Source organism: Carcharodon carcharias, chromosome 11 (genome assembly GCF_017639515.1).
Source record: "Carcharodon carcharias isolate sCarCar2 chromosome 11, sCarCar2.pri, whole genome shotgun sequence".
NCBI classification, from domain to species: domain Eukaryota; kingdom Metazoa; phylum Chordata; class Chondrichthyes; order Lamniformes; family Lamnidae; genus Carcharodon; species Carcharodon carcharias.
The window spans coordinates 86,309,291-86,330,847 of NC_054477.1; the positions used below are offsets into that span (position 1 = coordinate 86,309,291).

The 21,557-nt window shown below is 40.5% G+C and overlaps 2 protein-coding genes across 3 annotated transcripts in view; one reads left to right on the forward strand and one right to left on the reverse strand.

Annotated features, from left to right (window-relative positions):
• Positions 1–1,038: 1,038 nt before the first annotated feature.
• fzd4 (frizzled class receptor 4) lies at positions 1,039–6,125 on the reverse strand. The gene is made up of 2 exons (XM_041199413.1): positions 5,495–6,125; positions 1,039–4,532 (listed from the first exon to the last, which is right to left on the reverse strand). Exons 1-2 carry the CDS (start codon positions 5,747–5,749, stop codon positions 3,201–3,203), a joined length of 1,587 nt encoding a protein of 528 aa, XP_041055347.1. The 5' UTR covers positions 5,750–6,125; the 3' UTR covers positions 1,039–3,200.
• Positions 6,126–18,700: 12,575 nt separating this feature from the next.
• tmem135 (transmembrane protein 135) overlaps positions 18,701–21,557 on the forward strand; it is a 471,653-nt gene continuing 468,796 nt past the window's right edge. The window contains exon 1 of one of the 2 annotated variants that reach the window (XM_041199702.1): positions 18,701–18,908. In XM_041199702.1, the coding sequence (XP_041055636.1) occupies positions 18,768–18,908 (141 nt within the window). In that variant the 5' untranslated portion in view covers positions 18,701–18,767. Of the gene's footprint in view, positions 18,979–21,557 lie in introns of both variants that reach the window. The other variant, XM_041199703.1, reaches the window with a different exon arrangement.

Below are 21,557 nucleotides of genomic sequence, written 5' to 3' on the forward strand. Positions count from 1 at the left end.
GAAAAAGTCACAACTGTAAGTTTGTAGTGCTGTGAGGTCAGCCAGGTGGGAGGAAACGTTTCGGGGTGGGTGGTGGAAAGTAAGAGGTGCATGCTTTCACCATCTGAAGCATAAAAAGTAAGTCAGAAGAGAATGTGGGATGAGGGGTAAGTGGGATTTGAGAAGGATTAAGTCTAAGCATACCATTATTGCCAATGGTTTCAGCCCCACCTTTAGTCATAGCCTCAGCAAAGGGCATACCAATAATGACCAGTGCATCTCTCCTCCATGAGGGTGAAGATATGCAGCCATACTTGCCCCCATTGAAGGTGGGCGGAGGTAATGTTTTCACCCATTGGTTTGTTTGTCTGTAAACAATACATCTCAAAATCTAATGGATGTATTTTGACAAAACTTGGTTACACAGATAGGGTATGGCTCAAGGAAGAACAGAGTAGTTTTTGGTGAAGTTATGGATCTATATCCTACATTTTTTTAAAGGATCCGTTAACATTGGGAGAAAGGGTGAATTGACTTTTATTTTAGAATGCTGTCAGTTCATTTAGAATGTTATGAATTGTCTCAGCTGCTGTGGTGCAATTTATCATAGCTGTCATAATGGAAACAGAGTTTTCAGAGCAGGTTGTCAGATGTGGATTGGCCAGAATTTTTCTCAGGCTCGATCCTCTTCAGCCATGACTTCAGCACATGCTCCAGCCACATATTCTCTTTAAGAAGTGCAGGCTAGCTTTGCAGTGCAAGCTAGCTTTAAGTAATGCTAGCTAGCCATAATATTGGCCTCCTTCTGAGGTGGCCAGCTATTGAAGGACTTGGCTAGCAATGGCTGGATGTAGAGTATTCAAATGGGCAAGCAGCACAAAGTTGGAGTGCTGTCTGCACTGCAATCAACAGGTGTGGGCTAACCACGCATTGCAATCCGCACACCCATTCTCAGTGCTTTACAACTTAGCCCCATGGTGTTCCCAGAGAAGTATTTGAGAAACAGTTTTATCATAATTTGTCAACTTTTTTATTTTGAAATTCACCACACTTACACAATTAAGAAACAAGAAATTTAATTTTGTTTTTCTCAGGTACAAATGTAATTTAAATAAGAAGACAAGTTTTCCTTTACAAAGATAAATTAGAAATTTACATCACATACATTTACAAGTAATAAAAATTGGTTTTGATATTTTTGAAAACTGTAGCAAGTCCTGAAGTCTCTGTTTGGCTTTCTCAGGTAATGTGAACCCCAAAAAATGTGGGATTCATCTGTATTAAACACAGGATGTGCTCTAGGGCGTTTGCAAAACAAACATTGAATAGTTAATAATGGAACGCAAACTGGCATTGAATGACAGAATACTTTGTATACATTCAAAATGAGTAAGAGAGTGACTGTGAAACTACAGACACACTAATAAGTAACTAATCTTTCTCATTAGTTTTCTTCTCTTACAATTATAGTGAAGCAGGGTTTCACTTGCCTAGTTATAGTAAGAATTATTGTCCAAAGACAAAAATGAACAAGTGAAATTTAAAATTAACTGCATAGTCAGGCCACAGAGTTAAATACAACAAATATACTGTAAGTTTCCTTTTGAGTTCTGTCTTTTCTGATATTATTCAATAGAAAATAATATTTCTTGATCCCACAACAGGTGTAGAGTTGATCATTCCATCATTCAGTTTTAAACCCACAGTTATTAGCTAGATATTATCATGGTCAACCCTTTGACTGCTGAATTTTCTCAGTCATGTTCAAAACATGCCAGCAGTTTCCAACACATAAAATTTGCAAGGCCACTGCTCTGTGAATTTTGAGTGCTGAATATTACAATATATCTAGCGTTGGGAAGCATGTAACACAACCATGTTATGCCATATTTTACAGGGTTAGAAATGACTTCAAGTCTGGTCCAAAGTGGCAACATACATTAAAATGATTGAAGCCACTCCAGGGTGCATATTGCTTCTCCCTACCTATTTTTAATAGAAAATACTCTTCCAGGGCTTTCCTTCCCTTTTAGTGAAATGTATACAATTGTATAAAAATAGAAAATGCCAGAAGAACACAGCAACTGTAAAGAGACAGATGATGACATTTCAAGTTCAGGCTACCCCATTGAAGTGTCATAACTGGTCTTTTTTCCTTACAGAGGCTGACTTGCTCACTGTGTATTTCTAGAACTTTCTATTTTTATTGGTCATTTACATCAGGTGCAGATTTTTGCTTTTATAGTTATAGGATTGTATAGACTACTAGGCTCACAATATTCTCTCCGTGGATCTTTATTTTTGGAGCCACACCACTAACAGTCCTCAAAGGATTAATTATCATAATGGGTCCCTGGACAGCCCTTCATGGCAAAATACAGGAAATATTTTGAATGTTGCCCTGCATGAAGCATCTTGCAGTCAATCTGCATTTAAGGCACTGAGAATTTCAAGCACCTGGGCTCATACTGACTAGCATTTCTCCACATATATCAGTCTGTCATGTTTAAAATGTCCATACACAAGTTCGGATACACATACAGAACCAGCAGACAGATTTTTGTGCAGAAACATCAGTAAAGAACAGCCTATTTCAGTTTGTGCAAAGGCTGGGTATAGTGCACAATGCTGTCTGGATTGCAATGCTGGCTATTAGTTGTGCTTCAACCACACATTCATATTTAGCTCCATGATTCCAGTGTACAATATTTAATGTCTATGTGAGATGGTTGAGTTGCTCTTCAACTGAAACTGAAATTTATTTCAGTTCAAATATATCCATTTAGACATTGCAATGTTTATAGAGCATAATGGTTATTTATATGAAGTTTCATGTAAGAACCATTACTCTCCTTTCTTTGGCTTACATACTCTGCTTTTCCAAAAGTACAATAAAAACTACTAAAATATACTACACAAAGATATTAGATTCCAAAATCTGGTAATGAGATCATCTTCTTGGACCAAATGCAGTATAAACAGTCACATTCTGTTGGACTGTATACTTAGGAAACATTTTCATTCGATGATGTACATTTTTTCCTAAAATTCTTAGGCTAATTTTCTTCAGTTCTAAAGGAGCATCCGCATTTATTCTGGACTTTCTAAAAATGATAAGATAGGGTGAGAAACTAGACAAATTTGATTTGTGATGTTTTGAAATCCAGCTTCTGTAAACACACAAGGGACATTATTCCTTGCTTCTTCCAATGTTTACACATTTATACAACGGTTTCACTGCCTTTTGCTGGTTTAACCCAGCCATCTCCACGTTTATCTCGCTTTGTTCGTCCAGAACTCACGAGTCTGTTTGAACATTTTTGCCAAGTATGCAATGTCTTAGCAGACCAAATCCACATACCAGAAGTGATGCCCACCAACAAAGACATAAAGATCTTCAGCATCTCCACTGCTGTATTGGAATCATCTGCTGAATACTTGAAAAGATTCCAGTTTGATATTTCATAAAAGTAACAGGCAATGACACAGGTGGCAGGTACTGTATACAGAACGGAAAAGACCCCAATTTTTACCATCAGTCTTTCTAGCTTGTCCGTTTTGGTCCCATCTTTCTGAAGATTAGATCTGATTTTGAACAAAGCCCCTAGGCCAGCTGCAATGAACAAAGTCCCTATGACTAAATAAGTGAATAAAGGTGCAACCACAAACCCAGTGACTGCATCAATGTTCTGGTTTCCAACGTAACACAAGCCCGTGAGCTCATCAGCATCCACTAGTCGCATGATCAATATTACAATTGTCTTTACAGCCGGGATGGCCCATGCTGCAATGTGGAAGTACGAACTGTGCATCTCGATGGCTTCGTGTCCCCATTTGAGCCCAGCAGCCAAAAACCATGTCAGTGTCAAGATTACCCACCAGATGGAGCTCGCCATCCCAAAAAAGTACATCAGCAAGAAAACAATGGCACATCCAGTATTTTTGAGTCCTTCTTGAATTAAGACAGGTTCGGCGGCATCTTCGAAGTCACATGATATACGTTCTCTGCCTACTGTTAACCTCACGATGTAGGCTATGCTGTAAATATTATAGCACATACTCAGGAAAATAATAGGGCGTTCTGGGTACGAAAATCGAGAAGAATCGATTACAAATGTCAGAACAGTGAACGCTGTTGATAGAAAACACAGACTGGCCCAAACTGCCATCCAGATGTCAGTGAACTCTTTGGCCGATCTACTGAACAAACCGACATCGTAACCACATTTCAGGGCACAAGTGAGGCTTCTCTTGACCCAGATATAATGATCCAAGTTGCCCCCCATGCTCTGGCACTCTTCTTCCGCTGAAATGGAAGTTTTGCTGGTGTGATAGGGAACGTCCTCGTCTCCCGGCCCTTCCATGCACATGTAGTTGTGGTCGTTTTGTGGTGGAAATTTGCTGCAGTTTAACGCATCCGGCCAATAGAAGCCGAATTCTTTCAGGACAGGTTCACATCTCCGCTTCACAGACTGGCACATGCTGCCACACGGGCCAATCGGGATGTCGATTTTCTCCGTGCACATCGGCACATAAACCGAGCATAAAAAAAACTGGAAAAAGAAAACAAATGATCAATCGACAGAGTAATATCAAATAAACAGGTCTCCACTCAATTCCACTACCTATGATATTCATTTCTTTTTACAGCCTTCCATTTATTTCTAAGTTGTATATGATGAGCTTCAGTCGCTGTCTAAGGAGGGTAATCAATTTTGACTCACTTTTATGAACATTTCTCCGATTTTCAATTAACTGGCTGGCAATGAGAACAGTTTAACCATTCACCTGCCTAATTGCGGGGCGGGGCGGTGAAGCTTTCGTCAATCACACGGATAAAAATAAACAACAGCATAGGTTTAATTTACAAATGCTTTTCGCTACGTCTTCAGAAAAGTGTCGAATAAACTAACATTTACAACCTCTCTGGAAAGCGAGAGTGCGCCTTAAACTTAAATCACCTCTATGCAAACACAACAATAAAGCGAACATTAATACCTGTCCAATGCTGTTTTACAACTGATACGTTCCAAACAATCATTTGACATAAAGGGAAGGGTTCAATTGCAATCGATGGATGGAAAAGCACTTAAAAACTACACGCAAGAAATATGGATCATCTCTTTTAGATAGTCTCTTTTAAGATATCCCTTTTCTCAAAAAACATATGTGCGTTAACATTTTAATTGTGTTTAGCTCTTTATTGCATGAAAATTAGATTACATTCCAAAAGGTTTAGTTAACTTTTTATCTGCATTGTGGATGTTCCAGCCCGCGCCATTTGAAATGAGATCGTATTCCAACTGCACTCTACAACAATATATTTTAGTATTTAAGAAAGTTATTACCACGATCCAAAGTAGCAATCTCCATTTCCAAATGCCGTGTGGCTTTTCGGCTGTTGCTACAATTCACACACGCGCTTGAAGTAAATTCAACAAACGCGTCGCTCACTGACAATAATCACAGTGACTCAAAGCAAACATTGAATTAAATGTAATCCAATGTTACGAACCTGCAGTTGACTGGAACAGCCATATTGAATCAAAGGTGTAAATGTTTGTAACTGTAACTCGGCGTCTGTTTGTAACTCATGCCCCACTGGATTCGGCATTTTGGTCACATTGTATCCCAGGTTCTGGCACATTGAGATTTTGATGGGATCGCATCTTCGTTCGTCTTCGTCCCCATATCCTTGAACAGCGCCAAGCTTATGTTGAAAGAAAGTTAAGCAGAGCGCCAAGAAATCCAGTGCCGAGAACCAATTCATCTCCTACAGTCAAGATTTCCTAATTCCGCTGCAGAAAAGCATTAAAAGCTATGCAAATAGCGCTTGTTAACGTTTATGGTGAACTGATCAACGCCTTCGCCTTGCCCCAGTACGATTGTTTTAAGTCAACTTAATACTTGATCTTGTTTAACGACATTTCTTGTTGGGCGAAATTACCCGCGAACACGCCGTGCACAGATCTCCGTCCAAAGCATTTGTTTTGCAACCTCAAAACATCATACATCTTACTCCCAACTACCCCACTGGAGGTTAAAAAAAATTCTCCTTTTCAACCAAACATGATCGAGCGAGAGAGACGCTGCAATTGACATCTGAAATCACCACACATTGCGTGTGTTCCCAAAGCAACCGCCAGTTAAAGTAGAGCAGGGAGGCGGGGCTGGCGAGCACTGGAGATTGTTCCTGAGCCTTGGGAGAAGGGCCGAGACCCAATCCGGAGACCGCGCCGTTGATCGCCGCCCCATTTCATGGAAGAGTGCCTGCCTCTCGGGCTGTCATTTACTTCAGTGGTCTTTAAGTTCTCCAGATGACCAATGACATTTTCGTGTTGCGGTGCAGGAATAACTTACACCTTCGATTTGTGTGTCCTTCAAGCTATGCACAATCGCATTGAGATCTGAATGAACGTCCACGAGGCAGTCACTAATATTAGGCAGACTGCTTTGCGGAAACTTGCTTTCGGAAGCGATCTCTCCTCTCGGTTGTTTCTTTCCTGTGTTCATTGTGCCTGATTATAATAATGCTCATAATTTTATATGCTGAACTAACTAATTAAGTAAAACTATTATTCTGTAATGGATTTTGAAGAAAATGAATAGTAAAAATCTCCGGCTTGGATTTGCCCAGTAACTAAAAATGAAGAATAGGTAATGCGTCTTTAATGCATCAACTGTGGATTGTGAATACCTGCCCCGGAACTTTGCCCTTTGTTATGGAAAGTCCCTCAGTTTGCACCGCATTGACAGGTGCTCACCATAGTTATACCACGATTAACAATCTTCAAAAGGGATCGGATCGTAGTTGAACAGTGGGACTGGAAATAATAATGAAAAACATCGTGAACATAAAATATGTAAACATTGCGGACCTAAAACGATTTAAGAGACAAATCTATTCAAGGGTTTAACTCTAATTTTAATAATAGACTTTACTAACAGGGTCATAGAGTACAAGAGCAGGGAGGTTATGTTAAACAAAAACAGAAAATGCTGGAAAAACTCAGCAGCTCTAACAGCATCTGTGGAGAGAAAATAAGAGTTAACGTCTGTTTTTCTCTCCACAGATGCTGTTAGACCTGCTGAGTTTTTCCAGCATTTTCTGTTTTTGTTTCAGATTCCCAACATCCAGCAGTATTTTGCTTTTATCTTAGAGGTTATGGTAAACTTGTATAAACCACTGGTTCAGCCTCAACTGAAGTATTGTCCAGTTCGGGTACCAGAATGGTTCCAGGGATGAGGAACTTCAGTTATCTATGTAGATTGGAGAAGCTGGAGCTGGTTTTCTTGGAGGAGATTGAGAGGAGATCGGCTAAAAGCGTTCAAAGTCATGAGGGGTCTGAACAGAGTAGAGAGGAGACTTGTGGAGAAACTTTTTCAAGCAGAGTGGTGAGGATCTGGAATGCACTGCCTGAGTGTGTGGTGGAGGCAGGGTCAATCAAGTCCTTCGAGAGGGAATTGAATTATTATCTGAAAAGGACAAATGTGAAGAGTTACGGGGAGAAGGTAGAGGAATGACACGAGGTGAATTGCTCATTTGGAGAGTTTTTCAATTGTTGTGGGAGCTGCACTGATCCAGGCAAATGAAGAGTATTCCACCACACTCCTGACTTGTGATTTGTAGATGGTGGGCAGGCTTTAAGGAGTCAATAGCCTTTGCTATGTTTCTTGAGATTATGTGGAATGAATGAAATTCACTCTGTGATGGTGCAGACCTCATGATGAATCATCCACTTGACACTTCTGGCTGAAGATGATTCAGCCTTGTCTTTTACAATCATATGCTGAGCTCTGCTATCATTGAGGATGCAAGATGTTCATGGAATCTCCTCCTTCCACTAGTTGTTTAATTGCCCATGCCCATTCACAACTGGTTGTGGCAAGTCTGCAGAATTTTGCTCTGATCTGTTAGTTGTGAGATTGCTTAGCTCTGTCCACAGCATGCTGCTTCCACTGGTTAGCATACATGTAGCCTTTTGTTGTAGCTTCCCCAGGTTGGCGCCTCATTTTAGGTATTGCTGCTCCTGACATGCTCTTCTATACTCATCGCTGAATCAGGGTTGATCCCCTGGCTTAATGATAATGATAGAGTGAGGAACATGTTGGGTCTTGGGGTTACAGATTGTTGTGGAACACCATTCTGCAGCTACTGATGGCCCACCATGTCACATGGATGCTCAATTTAGAGCTGCTGGATTTCTTCTGATTCTATCCCATTTAGCATGGTGCCACACAACACAATGGAGAGGGGGGGGGGGGTGGTTAGTCCTTAGTGTGAAGATAGGACTTCATCTCTTTCATCTCTACAAAGACTGTATGGTGATCGCGCTTACCAATACTGTCATGAAGAGATGCATCTGCAACAGGTAGACTGATGGGGACGAGGTCAAGTTGGTTTCTCCTTCTTATTGGTTCTCTCACCACCTGCTTGCAAGCTCAGTCAGAATTGGGCCAATGCAGTCAGTAGTAATGCTTATGAGCCATTCTTAGTGATGGACATTAAAGCCCCCACTTAGAGTACCTTCTGCATCCTTGCTACCTTCAGTGCTTCTTCCAAGTGTGATCAAATTGGAGGAGTACTGATTCATTAACTGAGGGAGAATAGTAATGGCAATCAGCAATGGGCTTCTTTGTCCATGTTTGATCTGAAGGAATGAGACTTCATTGGATTCCAAAGTCTCCTTCCCAACTGTATACCACTGTTTGATCACCTCTAGTGGGTCTGCCCTGGACAGGACATACCTAGGGATGGTGATGGTGGAGTCTGGGACATTGGCTGAAAGGTATGATTATGTGAGTATGACTATGTCAGGTTGTTGCTTAACTAGTCTGAGACAGCACTCTCAGTATTGAGACAAGTGCCCAGATGTCAGAGGAAAACTTTGCAGAGTTATCCTGTCTCATGCCTAGGTCAATGTGACTTGGTCCATCCTGTTTTATTTTTATTGGAGTGGATTGTAGTATTTTTTAAATAATGGATTGATAGAACTGAGTGGTTTGCTAAGACATTTCAGAGGGCACTCAAAAGTCAACTATATTACTGTGGGTGTGGAGTTACAAAAAGGCCAGACCAGGTAAGAATGGCAGATTAGTGAACCAGATAAGCTTTTACAATAATCCAATGTCTGGATCATTATTCCAGACCTCTGAATTACTAAGCCAGTAAGATAACCTTGTTCTTAGGCAGTTCCTTGGCATTGAGGATAATTTGCTACCACTCCAGTTCAATGGGTACTGAGATGCCTGATTTGCAGACTGTGTCACATGTGGGCATGCAGTGCTCAAAGGATTGAGTAGATGAGGTGTTTGGAGGTTTCTGCACCTTCTTTGATGCTTCAACTTCACCTCTGCCTGTTCCTGACAAAATATCTAAACATGCTAAGTGCCTTCCATAATAAAACTTTTCCAATTTGATCAGTTGTAAACCAGAAACTCCCATGCATCAATGGGATGTTTGTTCTCTTCACTGATGCTTTAAAGAAATCCCTAAAGCATTTCTGCTGTCTTCCTGGAAGTCTCCTGTCTGAACTGAGTACCAAGTGGAACAGTTGCTTTGGGAGTCTGGTGTGACGATATGTTCTGTCCAGCAGAGCTGATTTTAAGTGATTGGTGTCTTGATGCTGGCGCATATTGGCTTGGGAGAGGAGGCTGTTGTTGGCCCACCTTTCTTACCTGTGGATTTGGAGAATCTTGTGAAGGCACTGCTGGTGGTATTTCTCTAGTGCTTTGAGGTGCCTGCTGCAGGTGCTTGTCTAATTCTCCGAAGCATGTAGGAGCAAGGAGATCACTGCTGTCCAATAATCCATGACCTTTGTCTAGGATTTGAGCTCCTGGTCCTCATATATTCTTTTCCTTAGTCAGCAAAGGCTGAGCTGGTACACTGGGGGCAATGATGAGTTTTGTCATCTATGTCTGCCTTCGACCAGAGGAGTCGCCCAAGATTTGGAAAATGGTTTATGTTTTCCAGAATCTCACCATTGATCTTAAATGATGGGAGGAGGTGTTGTACTGTGGGTGCTGGTTGGTAGAGGACCTAGTTTTCAGGATGTTTAGTGACATAACCTCTATGCCACAGTACCCATTCTGAATAATCTTATAATACAGCTGGTTTCGGTCAATGGTTATTACTCTGCAGAAGCTTTAGGGCAAAAAAATTAAAATGAAAACAAACATAATGAGAAGTCGCTGCTATCATAAGAAATGAATTAACCTTTAGATAAAATAGTAAAAACTGATACTAGATTTAATTCTCAGGAGCTATCTTGCTGTTTTGACAAAGACATTCTGATGTACAGAATTAATTGCGTTCTGTGAAAAGATAAGTTGTTGGGAATGAAAAAGTTGCCAGTATCACATTACAATACTTTTCTGTGAGTTTTATATTAAATGTGCTTTTTATTATGCGATATTGGCGTGCATAGTATTTTAATAACGCGATCGTCTGTAATCAGTCTTAGGCACTTCATTTTCAGAGTTATTCATATTCACCGCGATGACGTGTAATTCTCAGCTCTATTTCCAAAAAAAAACCATGCCATAATGGAAAAGAAAACTGGGGCCGGGTTGGAAATTAATCAGGAATAAATAAGAAACCTAACTTCGGAATAGATGCCGAAGTGTTTTTTTCAATTTGTCTAATTATTCATTGTGAGTCCTGTATAAACTACATGTATAGGACCATTAATGCCCTGGCTCCAGTTGTCATGAGCTTGGTAGTTAAAATGTTGAAATTACCCAAATTTGATACACAATTAAAAATGCGTGTATGTTTCATGGCTGGTTGTTTCCAGTACTTCTTAAAAGTTCTCGTTATTTTCATCACACCCCATATGTATGTTTGCGTTTTAGTAAGTAGACACATTGGAAAGCCAAAGGAATGTGTGATATATTAAATAATGCAGTTATATCGAGTGGAGTTAAACCAGCTGACCTTTGGCAACTTTTTGTGTGTGTGGAAAGTTCTTTTAGAGCTCAAGTATTTCTGAGGCATTTGTTATCAAAACACAAACACTGCAAGGCAGAGCCAGTTGCATTCCAGTCTGGTGAATGTCTGCCCTCTGCGAATGTAATTCCAGGCTTTGGTCTATCCTTCACAATTACTGACACTAATTGCATACAAACACAGGAATAGTTGGATGTCTGCGCATTAACTAGTCGTTTATTCGTCTGCACTCATTGGGGTCAGATTCTGAAAACCTTTTACACATTTTTAACAACCTGCTAAGTAGATGCAAATTGAATTGTTCTGTCATACTATACGATTTCTAACATTTAGGATATTACAATGAACTACCAGTTTAATAAACACACAGAACGTGTACATTTGAAAAAGAGCAGTGAATTTTTTTGGTTTATTCGCTAGGAGACGAAAGCTTTGCCAGACATAGTTTGCACTGGGTCTTAGTTCCCATCGGATCCTTCACTTAGTGAGATAAACGTTAAACAAAAACAAACTTTAATAAGAGTGTAATGGAATTTCTGAATAGTTATGAGGATGTTTGCATAAAATATTGAACAAGAAAATAGCTCTTGGAAAGGGTACAGCTGAAACTTGATTGGTTGAGTGGTGTAAAGTACTGAGTGGAGTGTCCTGGAATGAATCCATAGGCATCCTGAATAAAAATTGGTTGTATTCACAAATACTACCATGAGGAAGAGTAATCAAGTGTGATTTGGCAGCCAGAGACATCCAAATAAGCCAATAAGCTAATTGGGCAGACCATTGTAAATTGAAATTCAACACTAATAAATGCAGTATGCTGCACATTGGTGGAAAATGATGTATGTTCTGTATGACTGGTGTTGCAATCGCTATGGATGATCTTGAAAGAGAGCTAGGGTAATAGCAGTCTTGACACTTAACATCCCCGACACAGTCAAGTAGCAATCAACAAATCGAATAAAATGCTTATGTGTATTATTAGATCAGTTTGGGGATCTCTTATCAAACTGTGTCTGGCATACATGATGTGGAAATTAGTCTGGATCCATTTTTGGGCTCAGGCCTGGTGCAGTGCGAACCCAGAGGTTCTTTGGGTCTCATTGCTCAAGCTGCCATGGGTTGTCAAACCAAGACAGGCTGTTCATTTTTTGGCCGTACAAGCTTTTAGGTCCCTAAATAGCATATTCCAGAGGTTTAGCACATGTTTAGGCATTCAGATGGAATGCCAAAATGTGGGCCCCATGAATTTAGCAGTGAGATCAATGACTGCACAGATTAGGTGCAGGTCATTCCATTGCCAAATAGGGACAATGGGGAAAATAACCCCAAGGAAGACTCCTCATGTCAGAGGATTGTGTTTGAGGAAAGATTGGAGGAACTTGTGCTCTTAATATTCTAAAGAAGATGATTGAGGGGGATATAAAAACACATCAAGAATGGAAACCCTATCAGTAGATTCAAATAGGTGAAATATAAATTTAGAACTGATGTCTTGGGAAAGTTTTTATCATACAAAGAGTGATCAACATTTCCAGATTCTAGGTGGAGAAGCGGAAGGAAAATCTTGGGAGACAATTGAAGGCAGTAGAGTAATGTAACCTTTTTTTTGAGAAGGAAAACTATCTCCTCTTCAGTATTTATATTGTGCTGAGATTTAATGGTGGCTGACTGCTCATATATCTGCATCAATGTGTTTGTTCAAGTTATGGACAGTTTTAGAATATGTTGTCAGCTCCCAAATTGCTGCTCATCTCTCCTGCAACTTCCTGTTGAATTGCTCCAGTCAGGTTTCACTTCTCCCACAGCATGGAAACAGCCCTAACCCAAAGCATGAATAGAAAGCTATACAATGGTGATCCCACGGTACATTATTCCTCATTCTTCACCCATCACCCTTGTGCTCACTGACCAGTATTGGTTGCTGGTTAAGCAATGTTTCAATTTTAAAATTCTCATATTTGTTTTCAAATTCCTCCATGGCCTTGTCTCTACCTTTCTCTTTAATCCCCTCTAGCCCCCTTCAATAGCCCTCCAAAATGTCCATGCTCCTCCTATTCTGATCTCTATTTGAATTACTCCATCATTGGTGGCCATGTCTTCAGCTGCCTAGACCCTATATTCTGGAATACTCTCCCTAAACCTCTCTGCCTCTCTACCTCTTTTCCTCCTTTAAGATGCCCCTTGAAACCAACCTCTTTAATTAATCTTTTGGTCAATCTGTCCTAATATCTCCTGTGGCTTGGTGTTAAATTTTGTTTGATAATGCTTCTACGATGTGCCTTGGAACATTTTACTACTTAAAGACACTAGATGAATACAAGTTTTTGTCGCTATTGTCCTGATGTCTCTGCAACTTTTGACATGATCAATCACACCATCCTCTTTAAATTTCTCACCTAAATCTGTCCTGGTTTACTTACCAGATCACAACCAAAGCATCCCCAGCCATGCCATCTTTCCCCATTCACACAATGTAACCACTGGAGTTGCCAAATATCTATCCTTTAGCCATTCTCTTCCTCATCTATGTGTTGCTCTGTTATGTGCTGTTCTGGTTGTTAAAACTGTTTTATGTCTGTTGTATATATGTTGAGTTTAAACCATTAACATCTCATCTCAACATGTTAAAAAATTCTCAATAAACAAAAAGCTTTTTAAATATAATTAAGAAAACATTGATTTGCTCCCATAATCTGGACAAATTGGGGCTGATTTTTGGGTTGATGGTGGATGGAGAGATTGTGCTGCCTGCCCGATGGGGTCAGTGTGGCAGGTCAAATCATTTTCTTGGCTGGTCCTCATTAGGATAGAATCGGTGAGCTGGCAGAACTGAATGAGCTCTCTCAGGCAGCTAATTGATTTAATGGGATGGGAAATCTGGCAGTAACTCTGTGGAGCTGAGCCAGAACTGGGTGTTTAAAGCAAGGAGGATGTTTGAAAATCATAGTGGGTGGGAGCCTGGAGAGAGCAGAAAGTTTTTCTAAGACCAGCAGATATGTTCAGGGCCTAGAACAGTGAGGCCAACTTTTGAACAAATGGGGGGAAAGAGCAATGGCAACGGGGGATTGAGCAGCTACATCCACCACTGGCAGACAGATTGGTAATAGGAGACTGGGGCACTACAGCACCACATGTCACATGAGAAATTTATCTGAAGTCCATTATAAGTTTAGACATAAGAATTTATAAAGGGAAAATTTTAACACAGTAAATATTACAATAGGGAATCAAGTAGTGCAGAGAGGAAGTGTTTGCTGCATATATAAGATTTAAAAAAGAATATTTTCTTCATCATAAGCATCTTGTTCATTTTTGTTGCAAAATAAAATTTATCTGAAATATGCAAAAGTGGACATTTTCTACCTGAGTAACATTGATTTCTCAATGTTTACTTTTTAAAACTTCCGTGTTTTCTCCTCCACTTCATTTGCACATTTCTTTACATTTTTGTGTTTCCATTACTCTATATTTTTGCTGTCAGTCTCTGGTATCAGAACTTGTTTCTCATCTTGTCCATTTTCAAGTTCTCAATATTTGTAGCACTCTCTATTTGTATTTCAATTCTTTCATTTCTCTGCATTTCCCTTTTCTCTCCTTTTCAATTTTTCACAGTTCCCACTCCATTTTTCTTCATTTGCTCTATTTCTTTCTGTTTCTCTATATTGCTGTTTGCAATTTCCTTTATCTAGTGTTCAGCTGATCTACCTGCTGAGTATCTGCAGTATTTTCTATTGTTATTTCAGATTTTTAATACCTGCAGTATTTTGCTCTTGGACAGTATTGGATGTGGAACTTGGTGGTGATGATGTTCCATTGATATTGCTGTTCAAATTTCTGGTGGTAGAGGTCATGGAACTAGAAGATGCTGTCAAAGTAAGCTTGATGAGTTACTACAGTGCATCTTCTGGATAGCACATTATGTTGCCACAGTGACCCTGTAGTGGAGATAGATATTGAGTCCAGTGGCAGAGGTACCAATCAGATGGACCATATATATTCTAGGCTGACATTTACAAAGTAGTGAATTGTCAGAAGTTAATACAGAAATATGCTTTGACAACAAGTCCATCAGGCAACAGTCCACCATAACATCTTTGAGGCCCTGTGAGTCAAGCAGATGATGAATTCTGTCGGATGGCTCCCTGAGCGGACTTTCAAAGTCATTTGATAGAATGCCACATTCACTAGAACTTTCAAACAAGCACCAGGATGTAACTTGATTGGTGGTGAGAAGGGCCATCCCTGTGAAACCCTTCATGCAGATTTGGAGACTCAGCATAACTCTATGCTGCCTTTGAGATGGCTGTGGTGGAGAAGAACTAATGTCCAACTCCTACTGGAATGTGCCTTTGCAATGAAGGTCTGGAAAGAGATGCAGCGGCTTTTGCCAAGGTTCAGCTCAAGTAGCTCCATAATGCAGGACTCAGTGATCTACGGACTTTTCACAAGGACACACACTGTGACAACCATCAACTGTTGCTGGGGTGTGGGCGGGGGCATCAACTCAGTGAAAAATGCTCTTTGGTCTGCCAGAAACTTTTTGGCCTTCCAGTGCACTGAGCAGTCCATGATTGAGAGTTGTAGACTGGCACATTCTAAGGGGCAGCTGCTGCAAAGGCTCAATAGGGAAAGGCCACTAAGGTGCTTCTACCATAGTACACTAAAGGGGTGGAAACCAAGTTAGATCCCTCGGGCTGTATGCACCAGAGAATGTTTGACATGAAATGTATATTGTAACTATGACATGTAATTGCAAGCGTAGTGAGGCATCTCAGAATGCCACGTACTGAACTGAATGAAATTAAACTGTACTACACTCAACGTAATGTCAACTCTGAACTCTTATGTAATGTACTTTAATAAATTTTGAAAAAGTGAGTTGTAAGATACTATCTTTCAGGTGAGATCACTACACTTTTCAGTTTCTTTTTTCCTTATACTCTAGATATTTTGGCTTCCCATGTTTAAGACTATGCTCAGAAGTGTGGCTGACTTCGTTATAGGCTTGAAAATGTCTCATGCCCTAAAGTTCAGGCAAGTTTAATAGTGTGCCTGGATCAATGAATACAGTATTTCATTTCTACTGTGTCTATCCTATGCGTTTGTTAAGCTATATATATTGCATTTTAAAAAATTCATTCATGGGATGTGGGCGTCGCTGGCTAGGCCTGCATTTATTGCCCATCCCTAATTGCCGTTGAGAAGGAGGTGGTGAGCTGCTTTCTTGAACCACTGCAGTCTATGTGGTGTAGGTACACCCACAGTGATGTTAGGAAGGGAGGTCCAGGATTTTGGTCCAGTGACGGCGAACAAATGGCGATATACTGACAAGTCAGGATATGAGTGACTTGGAGGAGAGCTTCCAGGTGATGGTGTTCCCATGTAGCTGCTGCCCTTGTCCTTCTAGGTGGCTGTGGGCATGGGTTTGGAATGTGCTGTCTAAGGAGCCTTGGTGAGATTCTACAGTGCATCTTGTAGTTGGAACACACTGCTGCTGCTGTGCATTGGTGGTGGAGGAAGTGAATGTTTGTGAATGGGGTGCCAATCAAGCGGCCTCTTTGTCCTGGATGGTGTGAAGCTTCTTGAGTATTGTTGGAGCTGCACTCATCCGGCAAGTGGGGAGTATTCCATCACACTCCTGACTTGTGCCTTGTAGATTGTGGAAGGCTTTGGGGAGTCAGGAGGTGAGTTACTTGTTGCAGGATGCCTAGTTTCTGATAAAGGCAAAATACTGCAGATGTTGGAAATCTGAAACAAAAACAAAAAATGCTGGAAAAACTCAGCAGGTCTGACAACATCTGCGGAGAGAAAGACAGGATTAATGTTTCGAGTCCATATGACTCTTCTTCAGAGCTTGACTCTTTACATTGAATTCAAATGTTGTGTTGGGATTTGAACCCAGAACATTACCCTGGGTCTCTGGATTACTAGTGCAGCGACACTACCACTACATCATCACTTTTTGTCACCACCTACAGAAGTATCTGGCTTAGAATCATAGAATGGTTACAACATGAAAGGAGGCCATCTGGCCCATTGTGTCTGTGCTAACTCTCTGTAAGAGTAATTCAGCTAGTCCCACAACTGTCTTTTCCCTGTAGCCCTACATTTTTTTTCTCTTCAGATAATTATCCAATTCTCTTTTGAAGGCCTCAATCAAATCTGCCTCAACCATACTCTCAGACAATGAATTCCAGATCCTAACCACTCACTACTTAAAAAGTTTTTTTTCATGTCACCATTGCTTTTTTTGCCAGTCACCTTAAATTGGTGTCTTCTGTCCTTCTGCCAGTGGGAACAGTTTCTCTCTAACTACTCTGTCTGGACCCCCTCATGATTTTGAGTACCTCTATCATATCTCCTTTTAGTCTTCTCCCTGGAGAACAGCTCCAGCTTCTCCAATCTATCCGTATAACTGAAGTTCCTCAACTCTAGAACCGTTCTCATGAATCTTTTCTGGACTCTTGCTAATGTCTTCATATTCTTGCTAAAATGTGGTGCCCAGAATTAGACACAATACCCCGGTTGAGGCTAAGCTGGTGTTTTATACAGACTTAGTGTAACTTCCTTGCTTTTGTATTCCATACTTTTTATAAAGCCCAGGATCACATATGCTTTATTAACCACTTTTTCAACCTGCCCTTTAATGATTTGTGCACATATACCCATAGGTCCTACTGCCCTTACACCTTTAGAATTGTATTCTTTATTTTATATTGCCTCTCCTAGTTTTTCCTATTAAAATGAATCACTTCACATTTCTCTACATTAAACTTCATCTGCCATGTGTCTGCCCATTTCACCAGCTTAAGTCCTTTTTGAAGTTTAACACTATCCTTCTCACAGTTCACAATACTTTCAAATTTTGTGTCATCAGCAAATTTTGAAATTGTGTCCGACACACCTAAGTCAAAGTCAGTAATATAATTCAAGAAAACCATCTGTGGAGACAAACAGAGTTCACATTTCAGGTCTGATGAAGGGCTAACTGTTTCTCTCCATGGATGCTGCCTGACTTGCTGGATATTTCCAATATTTTTGTTTTTATTTCATACCATTCAACTTGGACATATCCTGTAATGGCATTCTTTCATTGTTGCTTGTCAAAATCCTGGAACTCCCTACTTCACATCATGATGGGAAGGCAGCAATTCAAGATTAAAGCCATCCAACATCGCCTTAGGGCATCTAATGATGAGCAATAAATGTGGCTTTGCCAGCATCAACCATATCCCATTAGCAAGTAAAATACAACTCTGGAATGTCTGACAGTTCCAGTTGATACTGGATATGTTAGAAAAGTACAGAACAATTATATAGGGAGAAACATTGAAGGGGTATTTTAGAGAAAAAACACACTAAAATAGAGGGAAAGAGAAATAAGGGAAGCTACAGAGACTGATAAGAGGAAACAAGAAGTTATATAGTGGAAAGATAAAGGCACAGGGATTTTAGAGAAATATACAGAATAGTTAAAGACATTGAGAAATCCAATGAAATTAGATAGAAGCACCAACATTTAAACAGAAAAGAGAAGCACAGGTAACAATAGACATAAAAGCATATGGAAAGAGAGGAAATCGAGGGCTGTTAGTGGTATTAAAAGAGAGTGGAATCCCAGTCTATCTTCATCCAGTCCGATAAACAACCGTTCACCGCGACTGTCTCCTGTCTCTCAGCCAACTTTGTATCCATGTTGCCACTATTCCCTTTAGTCTGCTCTGACTTGCTTGCAGATCCCAGTCTCTCCGCTCCATCCAGCCTTTGACCGGGAGTAACCTCCGCCAGCGGCTCTGACCTTTGCCCCGCTCGCCGTGGCGCCGACGGTCCCGTCATCACTATGGCTGCCTTCAGTAAGAGTATCCCGCACGGCTGCTATGAGATCGGACACACATGGAGCACCTCCTGTACCATGTCCGCTCTCCAAGTCACTGTTGGAGCTTTCCAAGAGTCCCTGAAAATTTATGCGCCTCTATACATCGTGAGTATGGCTGCTCTCTAAGAAAGCGAGGCGGAGGCCTGGTGGTTCCAAAAGGAAACTGATCAACGAGGTGGGAAAGGGCTGGGAGGCTTTTTTTTAAACCGGCCTATTTTGTAGCTTTCCACTGAACCAAATACACGAGCCGGACTGCCAGTAAAAAAAAAGTAGAAGGCGCTGAGTTCGAAACAACTAGTATAAAACCTCGACAAGCATTTCATACTTGGTCTACCGCAAGGTATTGCGTGAAAAGGTGGTAGGAGTAAAATTGTGGTAGGAGAGATGACCTTTTAATAGTACTGTACAATCTCCTCATTAAAGATTAGTTAACATAATCATGTTCCCATATATAGTACTTTTTTTGTTCTGTGAAGCTGTTCATTGCTTCTTAAGGATTAATCCAAAGCTGGCGTTGGCAGGTAGAAAGAGGATATGTAATTGGATGTGTATTGTTTTATGAAATGTTACTGTTTTATGTGAATGTAGTATGTACAGTAAATATGTAAGGGTTTTGGGCATGAAAATGTACTCTTGTGTAGTGGGTGTTTATTTTTTTGAGCCATTTTGTTTTGACTAAAGACAGCAGCCTTTTTTAATAACTAAAACAATCAATGTTGCTTATTCTTAATGTATTTGTAATGTATGAACTTGGTACTAATGCAAAGTGTCAATAGTGTTATTGTTTTATATTTCAGCAACAGTGCTCTATGTATTTTAGTCCACTTCTATTTTAAGTGTTTCAATATTATAACCTGGGTCATTTGTAGTTTACTGTTAATGACAGCGAAACAATCAGAGGATCCGTTTGGAACCTTTAATGGAATATCGCACCTGGCATCGTTATTTAGTAATCAAGTGCGTAGATTATCTCAAAATGACATTTAAAGAACTCAGGCCATTATTTTCCACCTGACAATGTTCTCCTTGAAATAGATTTTTCAGTGTTCAGTCTGTTTCTAGTTACTTGTATTAGCTATGTTTTTAAAATTCATTTTCAGGATGTGGTTGTTGGCAAGGCTGACATTTATTCCCCTTCTCTAATTGCTCTTGGGGGTGGCGGTGTCCCTTCTTGAACTACTGCGGACGGTGTGGTGAAGGTGTTCTCTGTTAGGCAGAGATTTTCAAGATTTTGAACCAGTGATGATGAATGAACAGCACTTTAGTTCCACGGCAGAATGGCGTGTGTCTTGAAGGGGTATTTGGAGCTGCTGGTATATCCATGCACCTGCTGCGATCAATCTTCTAGGATTTGGGAGATGCAGCTGATGAAGCCTTTGCAAGCTTCTGCAGTACATTCTGCACAGTAAAACCAATGATGGAGGGAGTGAATGCTTAGGATAGTGGATAAAGTGCTGATCAGGTGGACTGGATGGTGTCAAGCTGCAGCTTCATCCATCCAGGCAGGTTGAGAGTATTACATCACACTTCTGATTTGTGCCTTGTAGAATATGGAGAGGCTTTGGGAAGTCGGGAGGTATTATTTTCCAGAATATCTGTGTTCTCATTCCTTTAATTTCTTGACAATTGCTCAAGGCAGATATCTATCAAACGGCTAATGCAGAAACTCTAAGGCTTCAAATGACAGCGGTTGGAAAGCATTACCTGGAGACCAAGTATCTGAACATGTGCTCATGTATCCAGGGTTTTTTTTTTACGTTTTCTTGATTGGATTGTATTGGCAAGCAGTTGCTGCTGAAGTTTTATAGCTCCATCTGGTAGAATTACCATTCAATTCACAGAATCACAGAATTTTAATATCACAGAAGGAGCCATTCAGCCCATCATGTCTGCACTGGCTCTCCAAATGAGCATTTATGATGACCTGGTGCCATTGCCCTGCCTTTTCCCGGTATCCCAGCACATTGTTCCTATTCAAATAGTCATCTAATGCCCTCTTAAATGGCTCGATTGAACTTGCCTCCACCACACTTCCAGGAATGTATTCCAGACCTGAACCACTCGTGTGAAAAGGTTTTTTCTTGTGTCACATTTGCTTCTTTTGCAAATCACTTTAAATCTGCGCCCTCTCGTTCATGATCCTTTTACAAGCGAGAACAGCTTCTCCCAATCTACTCTGTCCAGCCCCCTCATGATTTTGAACATCTCGATCAGATCTCCTCTTAGCCACCTTCTCTCCAAGAAGAACAGTCCCAACCTCTCTAATCTATCTTCGTAACTGAAGTTTCTTATCCCTTGCAAACCTCTTTTGCACTCTGTCTAATCCTTCCTATAATGTGGCACCCAGAACTGTACACAATACTCCAGCTGCAGTCTAACGAGTGCCTTATATAAATTCAGCATAACCTCCTTGCTTTTGTACGTGATGTCCCTATTAATAAAGCCCAGGATACCATATGCTTTTTTAACTGTCTACTGCACCTGTCCTGCCACCTTCAATGACTTATGCACTTATACACCGAGGTCTTTCTGCTCCAGCACCCCCTTCAAGATTTCACCCCTTATTTATATTGTCTGTCCATGTTCTTCCTACCAAAATGCATCACCTCACACTTCTCTGCATTGAACTTCATCTGCCACCCATCTGCCCACTTCATCAACTTGTCTATATCCTTTTGAAGTTCTACACTGTCCTCCTTGCAGTTTACAACATTCGCAAGCTTCTTATCATCTGCAAACTTCAAAATTGTCCCC